Source organism: Macaca nemestrina, chromosome 5, assembly GCF_043159975.1.
Source record: "Macaca nemestrina isolate mMacNem1 chromosome 5, mMacNem.hap1, whole genome shotgun sequence".
Lineage (NCBI taxonomy): Eukaryota > Metazoa > Chordata > Mammalia > Primates > Cercopithecidae > Macaca > Macaca nemestrina.
The window spans coordinates 3,585,370-3,599,114 of NC_092129.1; the positions used below are offsets into that span (position 1 = coordinate 3,585,370).

At 47.1% G+C, this 13,745-nt stretch overlaps 1 protein-coding gene across 4 annotated transcripts in view; it reads right to left on the reverse strand.

Annotated features, from left to right (window-relative positions):
• The window catches only part of LOC105487583 (kinesin family member 25), a 63,149-nt gene extending 49,404 nt beyond the window's left edge, over positions 1–13,745 (reverse strand). For 2 of the 4 annotated variants that reach the window (XM_071096173.1, XM_071096171.1), the window contains exons 1-2: positions 13,369–13,647; positions 1,561–1,626 (exon numbers count right to left, since the gene is read on the reverse strand). In XM_071096173.1, the coding sequence (XP_070952274.1) occupies positions 1,561–1,626; positions 13,369–13,602 (300 nt within the window). In that variant the 5' untranslated portion in view covers positions 13,603–13,647. Of the gene's footprint in view, positions 1–1,560; positions 1,627–13,368 lie in introns of all 4 variants that reach the window. The other 2 variants (XM_011751062.3, XM_071096172.1) reach the window with 2 other exon arrangements.

Below are 13,745 nucleotides of genomic sequence, written 5' to 3' on the forward strand. Positions count from 1 at the left end.
CAGAAACTTCTCATCTCGTGGTTCCGGAGGCCAGAAGTCCAGACACAAGGTGTGGTCGGGCCTCCCTCTGAAGGCTTCTGGGGAGGGCCCCTCCTGCCTCCTCCCGGCTCTGGCTCTGCTTGCAACCCTTGGCCTGCGGTTGTATTGCCCATGTACACATGGTCACATCTGGAAAGCTCCCTTCCTCCATCCCCACGTGACCTGTGTGGAAACTCCTCTGCCTCCCTCCTCTACGGACACTCACTCACGGTGGCATTTAGAGCCCACCAGGATAATCCAGGACACTCTCCCATCCCAAAAGTCTTAATTTGGTCATATCTGCAAACGTCCTTTTCCCAGTCAGTTCACGTCCCGATGAGAAGCTTCCAGGGACTCAGGCCTGCTTTCTTTCCGCGGCCGCTTCTCAGCCTACCCCAAGTAGCAACAGCAAACGGTAGAGAAGAACAACCTGAGTCCGCGTGTGCCAAGGGCATTCTCCCTGTGTGCTCCCTTCCTTTTCAATTCTGAGAACAAACCTGCAAGAAAAACTGAGCGGAGTCATCTTCCACAGACGTTTTTCTTTGGTGAGGCAGATGGATGATATGGGTGGCATCGTTCAGGTGTTCTGGGGCTGATCCTGGGATGGCAGATCGCTCGAGTTACCAGACGAGCGGCTTCCTGGAACAACGGGGTGCGGGAAGGGCGGAAGCATGCCGGCGGGGGCCTTCGGGGGATGGAGACCCCGGGCACCTGGCTTGTGGTGATGGTGGCTGCTGCGGTTTGAATGTGCCACATCCAAAATTCACATGGAAACTTAACCCCCGATGTGGTGGTGTTGAGAAGCAGTGCCTTTGGGTACGGACCTGTGCTTTGTGGAGGGACTGGAGGGAACCAGAGCAGCCTTTGGGGATGGACCCATGCCTCCTGGACTGACTGGAGGGAACCGGCGCAGCCTTTGGGGACGGATCCGTGTCTCGTGGATGGACAGAAGGGAACCGGCACAGCCTTCTGTGCTCCCCACTGTCCTGCCAGGCGAGGACAGCGCCAGAGATGGCACCATCGTTGAGGAAGAAGGGCCCTCACCAATGGCCCCGTGGCATCTGGCCTTGGATTTTCCAGCCTCTGGAACTGAGTGATAAATTCCTGTTCTTAATAAATGTCTCAGTCTCAGATATTTTTTACAGCAGCACAAATGACTAAGTCAGTTACACAACTACACATTTCCTAAATGTTGAATTGTACACTTAACATGGGTAAATTTATGGTACACCCACTTGGTACACTAAACCTCAAGAGAGCTGTTTTGAAAAAGCGTGAGTTCCTGATGAACTGTTACTCATTAAATACCTGTGAGCACAGAGACACACAGGAATTTGAAGCTCAACCTTGATCCAGTGTAAGAAGACACTTCACACAGCAACCGAGGAGTCCCTGTCGGCTCACTCGATGGCAAAAAGAAAAGGTCCCAGGCAGTCACCCACAATGGATTTCTTCTACAAGGGCTAAAAGCTGACTTCAACACGAAATCACTCCGCACTGGATACAATTCCACTCAGCCTGCGGGACATTTAAAAATATTACCTCTGCCAATTTCAGAAGAAGGACAGCGTTTTCCGTTTCCAGTTCGGCTATCTTGTCTTCTTTGGCCTACAACCAAGGATCCAAAAAAGACAATGACCAACGCAGCACTTACCTGGTTGTACTGAAGTCATGAGACTTCTATTAATCAGCCATCATGCTCACCCTCAGAACACAGCGTACACTGGACGCAAACACACGGGCCCTTGGTGAGGAACTGCCATCCTGGGCTGCACGGCCGTGCTTTGGTCAATGACAGGCCTCGTCCCTCACAGTGGCCGCTTGAGAGGGCAGTGCCTTATTTTTACTGTAGCTTTTCTGTGTTGCGATACACACATCCTCACTGTTGTGTTACAGCCACCTGCGGTGTTCAGCAGAGTCCCGCGCTGCACAGATCTGTGGCCTGGCTGCAATGGCCACACCCGATAGCAGCAGGCGGCACCTTCCCAGTTCGTGGAAAAGCACCCCACGATGTCCCACAATGACAAAGCTGTCCAAGGACACATTTCTCAGAACACAACCCCGCCATTAAGCGATGCCTGACTGTATGGGAACTGACCGATGCTGGGCTCGGATGACGCCGCGGCCCCAGGACAGGCAGGAAAGACCATCTCCACCCCGACAGGCTGTGCTTCCCTCCCACCATCCACGCTCACATCCACCACCTCTCCAGCCTCCAGTGTGGCCCCTGACCAGCAGTGGCAGCCGAACCTGGGGGCTTGAACCCTCCCACCCCTTGTCAGAAGTGGGCTCAGAGAGGCTAGCTGGGAGGGCTGAGGACTGTCACAGAAACACTGGGGCACAGAAGCAGCCAGTGTGAAGGCCTTGAGGTGGGAACGAGCGTGGCATGTTGAGGGCGGGGCAGAGGCCTGCGAGGCCAGTGAGTGGGTGAGGGAAGCTGAGGAGGGAAGGAGGCCGGGGCATGGCCAGGGTGTGTGCAAGCCAGGTGGAAGACTGGGTTTGATCCCACATAGATGGGAGAGCACTGGAGGGTCTGACATAGGGCTGTGACGTATCACCTATCAATAGTGAACACAGAGAGAGCCAGCAACTGGAGAATTTCCTGCAAAGACAACCACCAGTTTCTTAGGAAGCAGGTTGTGGTGCAGGCCCTCCTACTGGGGGTTCAGTCCTCTGCTGGGGACTCCTCCTCCCCCACGCCTGCTGACACGCCCACAACCAGCTGTGATGATTTTAGGACAATCTTGCTTGTAACTCCAAACTCTTTGGGACTGGTGATATGATCTGAGGCCTTGGGAGTCCTCTACACCAGCAGTCCCTAACCTTTTTGCCACCAGGGACTGGTTTCATGGAGGACAGTTTGTCCACAGGCTGGGGGTAGGATGGTTTTGGGATGAAACTGTTCCACCTCAGGTCATCAGGCATTAGATTCTCACAAGGAGCACACAGGTGCAGTTTACAAGAGGGTCCGCGCTCCTCTGGGACTCTCATGTCGCGGCTCATTTGGCAGGAGGCGGAGCTCAGGCAGGAATGCTCATGGACCCCTGCTCACCTCCTGCTGTGCACCCGGTTCCTAACAGGACACGGACCAGTATCGGTCCATGGCACGGAGGCTGGGGACCCTTGATCTATGCTATTCATTGCTATATGCAGTCCATTTAACATCTTAAAAAGAAATCTCTGGAATATTTCCTCTCCAGTCCACTTAATTCCAAGAGGGCACCCTCCCTTCACGGACAACTGCAGGAGCAGACACCACCACTCTCTGCCAGCTGCTTCTTTCTGACATTAATTGAAAACGTTTCCATAGCCTGACCGAGGTACAAATCACACACCAGACAATTTACTCATATGCACAATTCAGTGAACCTTAGGGTGCGTTGAGTACAACACTCACCAGAATTAGTTTCAGAATATTTTCATCTTCCTCAAAAGAAACCCTTAGACATTACTCCTAACTACTTCCTACCCCCAGTGCCAGGAAACCACTGATCTATTTTCTGTCTCTGTATTTGCCGATTCTGGACATTTCATACAAATGGAATCACACAACATGTGGTCCTTTGTATCTGGCTTCCACTCAGCCTAAGGTTTTCAGGGCTCAGTCATGTGTAGCAATATTAGAATTTCATTCCTTTTTATTACCAAATAGAATATTCCATCGTATGGATGTGTAACATTTTGTTATTCATTCATCAGTTGATGGACGTTGAGGTTTTCTCTTCCTTTTGGTTATTAAGGGTAGTGCTGCCAGGACATTCCCGTATAAGCTTTGTGGGGAAATGTTTTTACATCTCTTGGGTGCATATACCTAGCATTTTGAGGAACTGCCAGACTGTCTTCCAAAGCAGCTGTGAGGCAGGAGAATAGGGAATTAGAGTAACCAAGGGTGAAGGTATAAGCAAAAGAACAGCAGGTGCAGCTAGTTCCAGGCAGGACTGGGCAGCACACAGGCCACTGTCTCCCTCCGGTGATAACAAGACAGACAAGTTTGCATGTCAGCCTCGGATTGACCACGGGCCACATATCCGCTTCAGCCTCTGATTGGTCACAGGCCTCTAAAGGGCACCCAGAGGTGTTACCAAATTCTTTTCGCCTCAGAAAAGCCCTACAGAACATTGCTACTGGGGTTCCTGAGCCGCTTGCTTGAGCCCGCTCCTACTCTGTGGAGTGCACTGTCACTTCAATCAATCTGCACTTTCAATACATCTGTGCTTTTGTTGCTTTTTTCTTTTGTTGCTTCTTTTGTTGCTTTGTTTGTGCATTTTGTTCAATTCTTTGTTCAACACACCAAGAACCTGGACAACTCACAGTCAAGACGTTCCATCTGGTAAGAGCAGCATTATATTTACATTCCCACAACTGCATGAGGATCCTGGTTTCTCCACCTCCTCTCCAACACCTGTGATTATCTCTCTTTTATTATAGTCCTCTTTGTGGGCAAGCAGTGGTGCCAGGCTGTGGTTTTGTTTTTCCCTGGTGGCTAATAATGGTGAACATCATTTTCAGTGTAAAAGTCTTGTTAAGTCTTACACCTTGTACTTCTTTGGTTAAAGGCATTCTGAAATGTTTTGATATTTTTTATGCTATTGTAAGTAAAATTGTCCCTCCCTCCCTCCCTCCCTCCCTCCCTCCCTCCCTCCCTCCCTCCCTCCCTCCCTCCCTTCCTTCCTTCCTTCCTTCCTTCCTTCCTTCCTTCCTTCCTTCTCTCCCTCCCTCCCTCCCTTCCTTCCTTCTTTCCTTTCTCTCTCTCTTTTTTTTTTTTTTTTGACAGAGTCTCACTCTGTTGCCCAGGCTGGAGTGCAATGGCATGATCTCGGCTCACTGCAAGCTCCACCTCCCAGGTTCAAGCGATTCTCCTGCCTCAGCCTCTCAAGTAGCTGGGACTACAGGCATCTGCCACCATGCCCAGCTAATTTTTTGTATTTTTAGTAGAAATGGGGTTTCGCCAGGTTGATCTCGAACTCCTGACCTCAGGTGATGCACCAGCCTCAGCCTCCCAAAGTGCTGGGATTACAGGTGTGAGTCACCATGCCCAGCCTTTTTTTTTTTTTTTTTTAAATAGAGACAGGGTCTTGATATGCTGGCCAGACTGGTCTTGAACTCTTGGCCTCAAGCAATCCTCCTGTCTCAGCCTTCCAGAATGCTAGGATTACAGGCATGAGCCACCATGTCTGGATGGAATTGTTTTCTTAATTTCATTTTCAGTTGTTCATTCCTACAGCATACATTTGCTTTTTGTATATTGACCTTATATTCTTCAACCTTGCTGAATTTATTTACTATGAATGAGTTTTCTTTTAGTGGATTTTTTTTTTTTTTTTTTTTTTTTTTTTGAGACAGAGTCTCACTCTGTCACCCAGGCTGGAGTGTAATGGCGAGATCTTGGCTCACTGCAACCTCCGCCTCCTGGGTTCAGGTGATTCTCCCGCCTCAGCCTCCTGAGTAGCTGGGGTTACAGGCACCTGCCATCATGCCCAGCTAATTTTTGTATTTTTGTAGAGATGGGGTTTCACCATGTTGGCCAGGTTGGTCTGGAACTCCTGACCTCAAGTGATCCACCTACCTCTGCCTCTTAAAATGCTGGGATTACAGGCATGAGCCACTGTGCCTGGTCCCTTTTCAGTGGATTTCCTAGAATTTTCTGTGTACGAGATCATGTCTTCTGCAAATTGGAGATCATCTTCCCTCTTCCTTTCTGATGTAGATGCCATTTCCTTTTGATTTCCCTGCCCAACTGCTTGACTCATGCTTCCAGGACAATGTGGACCAAAAGTGTTGAAAGTGGATGTGTCTATCTTGCTCCTGGTCTCTGGGGAGAGGCGTTCGGTCTTTCAGCAACATTAGCTATAGTTCTCTCACAGATGCCTTTTATCAAGTTGGGGAATTTCCCTTCCATTCTTATTTGATTGTTTTTATTATGAAGAGGTGTTAAATTGTGTCAAATGTTTCTGGGTCTATTAAGATAATCATAGCAGTTCTGTCCTTTATTTTCTTGATATGGTCTATTACCTTAACTGATTTTTGAATGCTGAACCTGCCTTGCATTCCTGGAGTGAGTCCCGCTTGGTCTTGATGTATAATTCTCTTTATATATGGCTGGATTCTGCTTACTCATCTATTGTTGAGGGTTTCTGCACCTCTATTTATAAGAGATACTGCTCTGTAGTTTTCTTTGCTCATGGTATCTTTCTGTGGCTCTGGCATCAGGGTAATATGGCCTCATGGAATGGGAAATGTTCTCTCCTCTTCTAGATTTTGAAAGTTTGTGAAGGACTGGTGCTAATTCTTCTTTAAGTGTTGGGTAGAATTCAATGACGCCATCTGGACCTGAACTTTTCTTTGTGAAGGTTTTTGGTTACTAATTCGATCTCTCTACTCATTATAGTTCAATTCAGATTTTCTATTTCTTCTTTAATCGGTTTTGTTAGTTTGTGTTTTTATAGAAATTTGACCATTTCATCTAATTTGTTGGCAATGTTCATAGTATTTTCTTATAATCCTTTATATTTCTGTAAGATAATATTCCCTTTTTTATTCTTTTTTTTTATATAGAGAGGGGGTCTCACCATGTCACCCAGGCTGGTTCCTAATCTCCCACCTTGGCCTCCCCTTTTTTATCCTTGATTTTAGCAATTTGAGACCCTGTTTAGTCAGTCAAGCTAAAGGTTCATCAATTTGATTGATATTTTCAAAGAGTCAATTATTTGTGTTGATTTTCTCTGTAGTTTTTCTATTCTCTATTTCATTCGCTTCTGCTCTAATATCTTTTGTTTGCTTCCTTCAACTTGTTTGAGCCTAGTTTGCTCTGTTTTGTCCAGTGTCTTAAGGTAGAAGAATAGGTTGTTGACATGAGATCTGTCTCCTTTTAAAATATAGGCTTTTTAAAATACAGGCTTTTACATCTATACATTTCCATCGAAGCCTTGCTTTAGCTTCATCCTATAAGTTTCTGTACTGTGATATCTTCATTTTCATTTATCTCAAAGTACTTCCTTATTTCCTTGTGGTTTCTTCTTTGACACATTGGTTATTTAAGAGTGTCTTGTTTAATTTCTGCATATTTGTGAGTTTCTCAAATTTATTTTTGCCATCAATTTCAAATTTAACTCTATTCTGAACATGCTCCAGGATAAACATGCTGGGTCACAGAACAAGCCTGAATACATTAAAGCATAGAAATCGTATATGATTCAGGCTTGTTCTACTTAAAGGATAGAAATCGTATATGATTCAGGCTTGTTCTATTTAAAGGATAGAAATCGTGTATGATTCAGGCTTGTTCTATTTAAAGGATAGAAATCATATATGATTCAGGCTTGTTCTATGACCTAGCATGTTTATCCTGGAGCGTGTTCAATGTGCACTTGAGAAGAATTCTCAGTTCTGTTGTTAGATAGCGTGTTCCACAGATGTCTGTTAGGTCTGTTCAGTTTATCATGTTCTTTGAGTCTTCTGTTTACTCGTTGATTTTCTATCTAGTTGGTCTATCCATAATTGAAGGTAGAGAGAGTATTGAAGTCTGCAATCACTGTTTTTGAATTGCCTATTTCTCTTCCATTCTGTCGGTTTTTGTCTCACTCGTTCAGAAGCCCTGTTGTTAGGTGTATTCTTCCCTCCTCTCTTTTATTTTTATTTTATTTTTATTTTTTTGAGACGGAGTCTCGCTCTGTCGCCCAGGCTGGAGTGCAGTGGCCGGATCTCAGCTCACTGCAAGCTCCGCCTCCCAGGTTTCCGCCATTCTCCTGCCTCAGCCTCCCGAGTAGCTGGGACTACAGGCGCCCGCCACCTCGCCCGGCTAGTTTTTTGTATTTTTTTTTTTTTAGTAGAGAAGGGGTTTCACCATGTTAGCCAGGATGGTCTCGATCTCCTGACCTCGTGATCTGCCCATCTCGGCCTCCCAAAGTGCTGGGATTACAGGCTTGAGCCACCGCACCCGGCCCCCTCCTCTCTTTTATATTATTATAGTTATACACATTATATGTATATATGTTACAAATACAACAATACATTGTTATAATTATGACTTTACATAATTTCATGTTCATTAAAGAAGGTGAGGAAAGGAAGGAGAATACATGTATATTTCTATGCAAGTTCTATTTCTCTTTTTATTTACCATGTTTGTTTCTCTTCATTTGGTCCTGTGGATTCAAGTCACTGGTGTCATTTCCTGACTCCAATAAAACTTTGCTTTCATCACATCCTTTGTGCTATTTTTGTCAAATACATTACATTTCTACATGTTACAGGGCCAGCCAACAGTACAATTATACACATTCTGTCTTATACAACTGCTCTTTAAATCAGTTAAGAGAAGGAAAATGAAGAAATATACATGTCTACTATCTTTTATAATTACGTAATTACTTTACTAACACTCTTTGTGGATCCGAGCTTCCTTGTGGTTTCACCTGCTTTCAGCCTGAGGGATTTCCTTCTCACAGTACATTCTCTCAGATTTGTTTTTCTAATAGTGCTTTTATTTTGCTTTAATGTTTGAAAGACAGTTTTGCCAGATATAAGACTCTTGATTGACAGGTTTTCTTTCCTTTCAGCACTTTGAACATGTCACTCCACTGCCTTATGAGTCTGTTTTCATGCTACTAATATAGACAAACTTAAGACTGGGCAAATTACCAAAGAAAAGAGGTTTACTGGACTTAACATTTCCACGTGGCTGGGGAGGCCTCACAACCATGGCAGAAGCGGAAAGTCACACCTCATATGGTGACAGAGAGAGAGAAAGAAGGAGCTTGTGCAGGGAAACTCCTCCTCTTAAAACCATCAGATCTCGTAAGACTCATTCACTATCACAAGAACACCATGGGGAAGATATCTGCTCCCATGATTCAATTACCTCCCACCGGGTCCCTCCCACAACACATAGGAATCCAAGATGAGATCTGAGTGGGGAAACAGCCAAACTGTATTAACCACCCTCTGACTTCCATCATTGCTGAGGAAGTCAGCCATTAGTCCTTTTGGGTTCTCACGTACACGACAACAAATCTGCTTTCAAGATTTGCATCTTGCTTCAAATATTTGTACTATGACGTGTGTGAGTATGGATCTCTTTGTATTTATCCTACTTTTGGGATCCATTGAACTTGAGAGATTCACATTTTTAAGCAAATTTGGGAAGTTTACAGCAATTATTTCTTTGAATATTTTCCTGCTCCTTTATCTCTCTTCTCTCCTTCTTTTGCTTTCATTATGCATATACTGGGGTGCTTAAAGGTTTCACATTTTTCTCTGAGGTTCTGTTCATTTTTTAAATCTATTATCTCTGTTTTTAAGATAACATGATTTCTACCAATCTATCTTAAAGTTTGCTGACTTTTCAGTTCAAATCTACTCCTGAGCCCTGACAGAATTTTTTTTTTTTCCATTTCAGTTATTTTCAGCTCCAGGATTATCATTAAAAAATAATTTCTATCTCTTCATTGTTTTTTATTTGATGAGACATTGCCATGGTTTCCCTCACTTCTATGAGCACAGCATTGTTTAGTTTTTTGAACATGTCTATAATGGCTGCTTTGAAGTCTTTGTCTCCTCAAAATCTAGGCCCTCTTGCTAATCAGAGTCAAATTGAAAAAAAAAGAAAATCTAGGCCCTCACAAGGCAGCTTTTGTTTCCTGTGTTTTCCTCATGTCTCATTTTCCTGTTTCTTTGAATGTCTTCGCATGTCTATTTTTATTGAAAAATTGGATGTTTTAGGTAATAGTATGAAAACTGTACATGCTGATTCCTCTCCGCCCTGCCTGCAGCTTGGTTTTGTTGCTCTTTGCTTATCTGTTGAGTCACTTGGTTAGACTATTTCAATGAAGCTGATTTCCCCTGCAGTGTGAGGCCTCTGGGGTAGCTCCTTGGAGGACTCAGCCTTGGGCATCCTCGCAGCCACCCTGGGTTGTGGTGGTTTTGGTGGGGACATTGGCTGTCTCTTTCCCTGATCTCTCTGTTAAGCCATCTACCTTATGCGGCACCACATCTACCTGTTAAGCTCCATTAATTACCAACTGATTGCTCTATGATTTTCAGTAATGACCTGGGCATACATTTCTTCAGTGTCTGGTCCAATTATACTGGAGCAGGGGTCGTGTTTTGAGGCCTGTCTTTGAGGTTTGTGTTAGCTCCAGGTGGGCTCTTCTTCTTCCTTTTTTTTTTTTTTTTTTTTTTTGAGACGGCGTCTTGCTCTGTCACCAGGCTGGAGTGCAATGGCGCGATCTCAGCTCACTGCAACCTCTGCCTCCCGGGTTCAAGTGATTCTCCTGCCTCGGCCTCCCGAGTAGCTGGGACTACAGGTGCACGCCACCACACCCAACTAATTTTTGTATTTTTAGTAGGATGGGGTTTCACCATGTTGGCCAGGATGGCCTCAATCTCTTGACCTCGTGATCCGCCCACCTTGGCCTCCCAAAGTGCTGGGATTACAGACGTGGGCCACCATGCCCAGCCGAGGGCTCTTCTTAGTCACCACTTTGGTTCTCTCTAGCAACCTAGTAGGGCTATGAATTAGCTTGTTGATCATATGCTGAATTTTGTCTCTACCCCCAAATTCAAATGTTGAAGTCCCAACCCCCAGTATATTAGAATATGATTCTATTTGAAGATAGGATCTTTAAAGAGGTGATTAAGTGAAAATGAGGCCATGGGGGTGGGGGTGGGCCCTGTTCCAACGTGACTGGTGTCCTTACCAGAGGAGGGCGTGGGCTGTGTTCCAATGTGGCTGGTGTCCTTACAAGAGGAGGAAATTTGGACACGTACAGAGACATGATGAAGAAAGACCACGTGAGGACGCGGTGAGAAGGTGGCCATCCACAAGCCAAGGAGAGAGGCCTCCGAGGCAACCAAAGCTGCCAATGCCTTGAGCTCAGACGTCAGGCCTCAGAACTGTGAGGGAGAAATTTCTATTGTTTAAGCCCCCAGTCTGTGGTGCTTTGTTCTGGCAGCTCTCACAGGCCAATTCATTGCTCCTAATTAAGAGAATAATCCTTTCAGAGCATGCCTTCAGGCTTAAACTCGCTGTTTCCAATAAAGCCAGTTCCTTTGGGAAGAGCTTCAGAGCAACCTTTTCTTCCCTGGGGACTGTCCTGCTCTCCGGTCTTTTCAGTTTGCTTCTTTTTGCAGAGCTGTGTCCTACAGTGGAGCTGGGGAGAGCAATGGGATCCCAGCCTTCTTAGCCCGCTGTTCTTGGCTAGAACCCCATCCAATGAGTAGAGACTGGCTGGAAGAAGGGGGCTGTCCATGCTCACCAGGAATTTAGCCTCTTCAACTGGGTGCTGTGGTGAGAAATGCTGGCATCTGTCCCTCCTGGTGAGATAAGGGGACCCTCGGATGGGAGCTGAGGGGAGAGCAAGCCCTGTCTCCTCGGACACAACCACCAAGAGGGGGGCTCTGTCAAGATAAGCTGGAGTGGGGGAAGGAGGGATCCACAGATGATCATTGTTCTTATGGAGTTTTAGCAGACTTTCTTGAATAAATATTTGTCATCTGATGTATGCTGTGAGGACTAAGCTCTGATTTTTTTTTTAACTCTTGGGCTTCAAATTCCTATCTAAGGGGCCCAGGGAGCCATGCCCTACAAATCATAAATTCTCATCAGATGGATTTTATTTAGCCCTATACATTGTGACTTACTTTCCAAATCTGACTCGGACATAATATTACGAGACAAAGAAGAAAGTCAAAATATTTTACCCCAAAAGCATGCTTCTTTGCCATATTTTGAAATGGTCCTGCAAAGCTGTCCTTTGTTGGGGGACGTGTACATCTGTAAAGAATCTCTGTTAACACGGTTAGATCTTTTTCTTCCAGGCCCTCCCAATCCTGAAGAGATGAACTAGAGTCTAGAACCTTTTAAAAATCTAAATAGGAAACATCTGTCACCTATTGACTCTAAGGGCAGCCATAATGAGACTTCAAAAGAACCTTCACTATCTTTTATCTTAACCTGAACATCTCCTTTCTATTGATCCCAGGTCTTCAGACAAACTCAACCAATTGTCAACCAGAGAATGTTTACATGAACCTAGAGCCTGGAAGCCCTCCCCCTACCCTTTGAGTTGTCCCGCCTTTCTGGGCCGAACCAATGTATTTCTTAAACGTATTTGATTGATGTCTCCTGCCTCTCTAAATTGTGTAAAACCAAGCTGGCCCCGGCTACCTCGTACACAAGTTCTCAGGCTGTCCTGAGGGCCGTGTCACGGGCCATGGTCACTCATATTTGGCTCCAAATAAATCTCTTCAAATATTTTACAGAGTTTGACTCTTTTCGTTGACAGCTGTTAGCACAACTTCCATTAAAAAAGTGGGTTGTTTTCCCCATTTTGCACGTTTTGCTCAGGTTTCCGGGGCTCCTCTCCCTGCCACCCCGGGGTGTCCCCGGGCAGTGTTCTCCCTCCATGGCCATTACTCCGTTTGAACCAGTGCCCTCCACAATGTGACATTTTCAGAATAGGAATTTAATCTCATCTTCCCACCCTCCTCACAATCCCTCCAACGGTGTCTCCGTGCCCTCAAGAAAGAAGATCCCTTACTGGTCCCGACTGACCAGGCGGAGCTCGGCCCCTTGCTGTGCTCTCAGTCTCAAGCAGCAGCTGCTTCCTGCGCTGCCCCAGCCGGCGCTGACCCCTGCCCAGCTCACAGCACTGCCGGCCGCAGCCTCTCACCCAGAGCTCCTGCCCTCAGCCTCCAGCCAGAGAAGGACTCCCCATCTCAGCAGAGCTCAGCTCGGCGGGCACGGGCACGATGCAGAAATCCTTGATTTCTCAGATTAGGCGATGGCTGAATTATAAACACGTGTGAGACCATGCACCTCCACTTCCCAGCGTTCTGTATTTTACATTCTGTGTTTATTTCATTGATCTACTTCCCGGATTCAACTGTATACTCCAAGAGGGCAGTGACTAGAAGAGCTTTACCTGTCCCGGCTTAACTACTGTGCTCCCGGCACGTGCACAGCACACAGCTGACGGTTTTAAAAGTCGCGGAGGCCCCAGGTGGGAGGGGAGAGGAGGCCGGAGGGGAGCGGAGGCCCGAGGGGAGAGGAGGCCCAGGTGGGAGGGGGAGGGGGAGGTCCCTCGGGGGACGAGGTCCCCAGGTGGGAGGGGAGAGGAGGTCCCACAGGGAAGTCCAGGGCCTCAGGTGGAGGTCAGTGGTGGGAGGACAGAGCAGGTCCACCACCCCTAGGTCGTGGAAGCCTAGACGGGAGGGGACAGATCACGTGGGGCCTCTGTGTCCAAAGCTGGCCACCATCCAGTGAAAACCTCAAGCTCCCCGATTCTCCCAGGCCTCAGCGTGGAGCCTCTGAGCGGGGAGGTCCCTCCTCCCTCCCCCACCCCGACTCACCCGCACTTGGCTTTGCAGCTGCCGGGTCCGCTGCTCCCAGAAGCTCCCCCACCGCCCGCCCCCGGCCGGCATCGCCTCTGCTTCTGGCCTCCTCTCACCGCCCCCAGTAACCGGCGCAGGTGCAGGCGTTGGGGAGCGAGAGAGGGTGGCTCGAGGCGGGAGCCAGGGGCAGGGGGAAGAAGCAGGAAGACCCGGGGGAGGGGGCCGGTGTCCAAGCGTTGAGGAAAGTTTCATGCCTTCTGAATCCCAGGCCTCGCTGGACCACGGCCCCGCCTGGTTCTCCTGTAACTTGCGGAGCTCCTGGACCGGCGCTTCCCAGAGGCGCGGCGCTGAGTCCCGGAAGCAGGACCTGAACCTGGAAGAGGAGGGGCAAGCAG